Source organism: Lethenteron reissneri, chromosome 27, assembly GCF_015708825.2.
Source record: "Lethenteron reissneri isolate LAM-NWPU_2019-01 chromosome 27, ASM1570882v1, whole genome shotgun sequence".
NCBI classification, from domain to species: Eukaryota; Metazoa; Chordata; class Hyperoartia; order Petromyzontiformes; family Petromyzontidae; genus Lethenteron; species Lethenteron reissneri.
The window spans coordinates 9,393,033-9,397,271 of record NC_083805.1 but is presented as its reverse complement, the minus strand read 5'-3'; the positions used below and the strand labels follow the sequence as shown (position 1 = coordinate 9,397,271).

The window sequence follows — 4,239 nt, the reverse complement described above, 5'->3', positions numbered from 1 at the left end:
CTGTGGGCGCCCTCCTCCTCCTCCTCGTCGTCGTCGTTATCCACACGCGCCTTTGTATTACCGATAGAGCGACAGCCGCTTTGTTTTCTTTACCAGCGGTCGTTGTTTCCCACGATCGCCAAGCGGTTCACGTTAAAGTTGCCAACTTGGAAGTGTAACGTCGGTGGATGTTCTGTGGAGGAAGAGTCCATTGACGAGGAGGGGGTGGGGGGGGGGGGAACAACTCGGTGTGACGTCACTCACGACGCGTCATCGGTGTGGGGCGGGGGGACAACTCGGTGTGACGTCACTCACGACGCGTCATCGGTGTGGGGCGGGGGGACAACTCGGTGTGACGTCACTCACGACGCGTCATCGGTGTGGGGCGGGGGGACAACTCGGTGTGACGTCACTCACGACGCGTCATCGGTGTGGGGCGGGGGGACAACTCGGTGTGACGTCACTCACGACGCGTCATCGGTGTGGGGCGGGGGGGGGTACTGCACCCCCCCCACCTCGTCCCCCCACCCCACCCAATATGGCGACCGTGTGAAGAGTCGGTTTGTTGACGTCACGTCCTTTCGCGATTTTTTTTAATTCACTTTATTTTTAGTATTTTATTGTTATTATTTTTAATATCGAAAGACTATGAATTCCTGCAGTCACAAAAGTTTAAAGTCAAAATTTAGCGACCCATGACGTCATCTGCTAGCACAGCTCACCCTTCCTTGCCCCCTCCCCTTTCCACCGCCCCCCTCCTTCCCCCACCCACAATTCCAGCGGCCATCTTAGGCGGGGGCACGACCCATCCGCTAACACGGGGCAGCGATGCGTGACGTCACGCAACCGAACCGCAGCGCCCCGCAGATTAACGCCACCGGTCTCATACTCTTAGGTTTTTCGGTAAAGTCACGGAGGTAAAAAATAAATAATATAATTGAAAAAATAATAGAAGTAAAATAATAAATCACGACGTTTCGGAGGCATTAATTATTTTATGATTTATATTTTATATCTATTATTTTTTCAATTATATTACTTATTCTTTACCTACGTGACTTTACGAGTATGAATCCTTGCAGTCACGAAAGCTTCAAATCTAGAGCGCCACCGGTCTCCCTCACCCAACATGTCCGCGGCGGGCTTCAAAGCGGTGACGGCGGCGGCGGCGACTTCCGGCGCATCATCATCAACACCGGAAGTCGCCGCATCGGCCTCGGGGCATTCAGCGGCAATGGCGGCCCCCATGGTGGCGGCGCTGCGTGGCGCGTCCTTGCTCGGCAGACGCCTCCCGTGCCCCCCGTGGTCTCCCGCAGCAGCCGCCTACGCCACAGAGACGCGAGGCACCTTCTGGAGCAGGATGAACTTCCTGAGGAGGGACAAGGCGGCGGCGGCGGTGCCAGCGCAGGAGGAGCAGGAGGAGCAGGAGCAGCGGCAGGCGATGGTGTTCATGCCTAGGCCCGAGCCGCGGAGCCGGCGCTACGACCCGCCCGCTGACCTGGAGCAACGCGTGCGGCGAGCAGTGGGCGAGGTGTACGGCGAGGGCGACACGGGCACGGGAGCTCGAGATTGGCGCCACGTTGCCGTGGGCGCCGACGCGAAAAAGTTCGAGCTGCTGGCGCGGTTGGCGGCCGATCTGGGCGGCCACCGGGTGCCCAACTCGCGGCTGCACGAGGTGTCCCACGCGGGCGACGTCCTCGCCTTCTACGGGGAGGCCGTGAGGGACGCCAGCCGCTTCGAGGACCTCGCCTCGATGCCACTGCCGCCAAATCTGAAGATCCGATGGGAAGAGACCCGAGCAGAATGAAGGAGGAGGAGGCGAGATGGTTGCCATCACCACCCCCCCACACAACTGAACTTCTCCTTCAGGGTTTGCCTGTTTTAGCGACCCCACCAATTATTCACTTGTTTCTAATGTAAATGGTACGCTCGGCGCAATCCCGATGATTGCAAAAATTTGGGTATTCAAATTACGATATTGTGTGGAGGCTGTTTCCCTGTCTGATGGAGGTAGCGGCGATTCGATATTAAGATGACATCGTGTCTATGCGTATTATTCGTGAACCACGCTTGCCGCCTTAATTTGTATTTAAACTGAAGTTTGTACATTATGAAAATACGCACCTTGGTGGGTCGCAAAAACAGATGAGTTTGGGAAACACTGCAAACATTTAAATGAAGATTCTGATATCATGACCAATGCTTCTGATGCCACAACATCTTACCTGCCAAGTCACAGCTTTTACGCTGAACTTTTGACCTCCAAGGTCCGTGCATGGAGTCAAACATATTGTGGTCTCGGTATATAGGGGGAGCAATGGACACGCGACCTTAGTCTAATTCCACCTTCATCGTCTGGTTGTTGGTCTATTGAAACTGGATATTTCACTATTAAAGTATCCAATTATATGGTTTGTTGTTACACTGTTAACTCGAGTCCCTCTTACACATGCCAACATGGTTGCATATTTCCCTTTGGTCCCAAGCCACTCCCAACGCATTTGGTAACATTAAACTGGCTCGTGGAATACGTGGTCGGGATGGCTGGACTTGGTCAGTCGTGTGGGCTGTTACCACGTACAGTATAGCTATTGTGTTGAGTGTGGATTCATTTATTATACTGTATACATTAGAGGCCAATGTTGGGTTAATTGGCTGTACATTAGAGGTGGGCAACCCAAGGCCCATGACTTAATTTGACGTTACCCGCAGCTACATTAGTCCCCCACCACTTAGAAATGTCCCCCACGCGATATTTATCTGTCACTGCTAGGACCTTAGCCATACTAATCAGGTATTAAAAGGGAATTGTTTCAACCTGGTAACACTTCGTTTTCAGTGCGATCGGTCACTTGGTGCACCTCTTGCAATGACGTGTGCAATGTTCGCAGTGTGCGCTCGGGAAGGAAAACGTTTCACACTCCTGGTGTGCACCCATTCCTCCATGCAAAAGTGGCCGGTTCACACATTTACTAATTCAATTGGGATTATGCTTAATTTTAACAGTGAGAAACTCTGGAAAGAGTTTTGGTTAATAAATAACAATTGGGCTTGCAAATATATAATTTATTGCTCCCGATAATGCTCTGCCATACCACATATACTAACATTTTAAGTCGACGTTAAGTAATTTTACGGGTCTCAATAGTAAAAATTGAAACTTGCACCTTGCTGGGCTGGATAGACCACATTTTGGGAAGCTCTTGTTCAACAGTAGGATCCTGCTCAAGCGTTGTTAAAGGTGGCGATGCCTTTGCGTGTCGCACACAAACGAAGAGGCTCGTATACACCTCCCGAGCCGTGAATATTCATGTTCAAAGACATGGAGATAAGTTAGTTCCCATTAATGAAATATGATTTAACCACCCAGAATACTTGGAGGTAAACTTTTAAGACCACTATTTGCATATTCTTAGGTTTTTTCGGTTAAGTCACGTAAGTAAAAACATCAAAATAAAAATAAAATCACGACGTTTCGGAGGCAACACAAGTCTCCGTCATCAGGTGGGACCGTCACAGCCGAATTAGCTGCATCAAGTGAAGCAATGATTCAAGATGTAATCCCTTATAAGCAAGTTGAAGGGAGGTGGAGAGGGGGGGGGTTGGAGAGCTTATCAGACTGGTAGCCAATGAATGGAAACGTATCGGGAGGGAGGAGGAGCGGTGATCAAAGACTGCACGCAGTGCTCAACACAATGAATGGAAACGCATTCATTGTGTTGAGCACTGCGTGCAGTCTTTGATCACCGCTCCTCCCTCCCGATACGTTTCCATTCATTGGCTACCACAGTCTGATAAGCTCTCCAACCCCCCCTCTCCACCTCCCTTCAACTTGCTTATAAGGGATTACATCTTGAATCATTGCTTCACTTGATGCAGCTAATTCGGCTGTGACGGTCCCACCTGATGACGGAGACTTGTGTTGCCTCCGAAACGTCGTGATTTTTATTTTATTTTGATGTTTTTACTTACGTGACTTAACCGAAAAAAAAACCTAAGAATATGAATCTTTGCAGTCACGAAAGCTTCAAATCTAGAACCACTATTTGCATTTGGTTGATGTATGACTAGTGCATTTAACTTCTTGGTTCTTTCGGTAAAGTCACGTAGAAGGGAATGACGCTGTCTTTCCGACAGCCCTGTTCTTCACCTGAGGACGGCTGCTTGCGTTGTGGGCGAAACGTCGTGAGAATTGTATTTTATTATTTTTTATTATTTTATGATTTCCCTTCTACGTGACTTTACCGAAAGAACCAAGAA

General features: G+C 49.8%; 1 protein-coding gene across 1 annotated transcript; it reads left to right on the top strand.

The window, feature by feature from the left end:
• The first annotated feature begins 1,108 nt into the window (after nucleotides 1–1,108).
• On the top strand, nucleotides 1,109–3,420 carry MRPL50 (mitochondrial ribosomal protein L50). The gene has a single exon (XM_061561382.1). The coding sequence runs from the start codon at nucleotides 1,109–1,111 to the stop codon at nucleotides 1,784–1,786; it is 678 nt and encodes a 225-aa protein (XP_061417366.1). The 3' UTR covers nucleotides 1,787–3,420.
• Nucleotides 3,421–4,239: the final 819 nt, after the last annotated feature.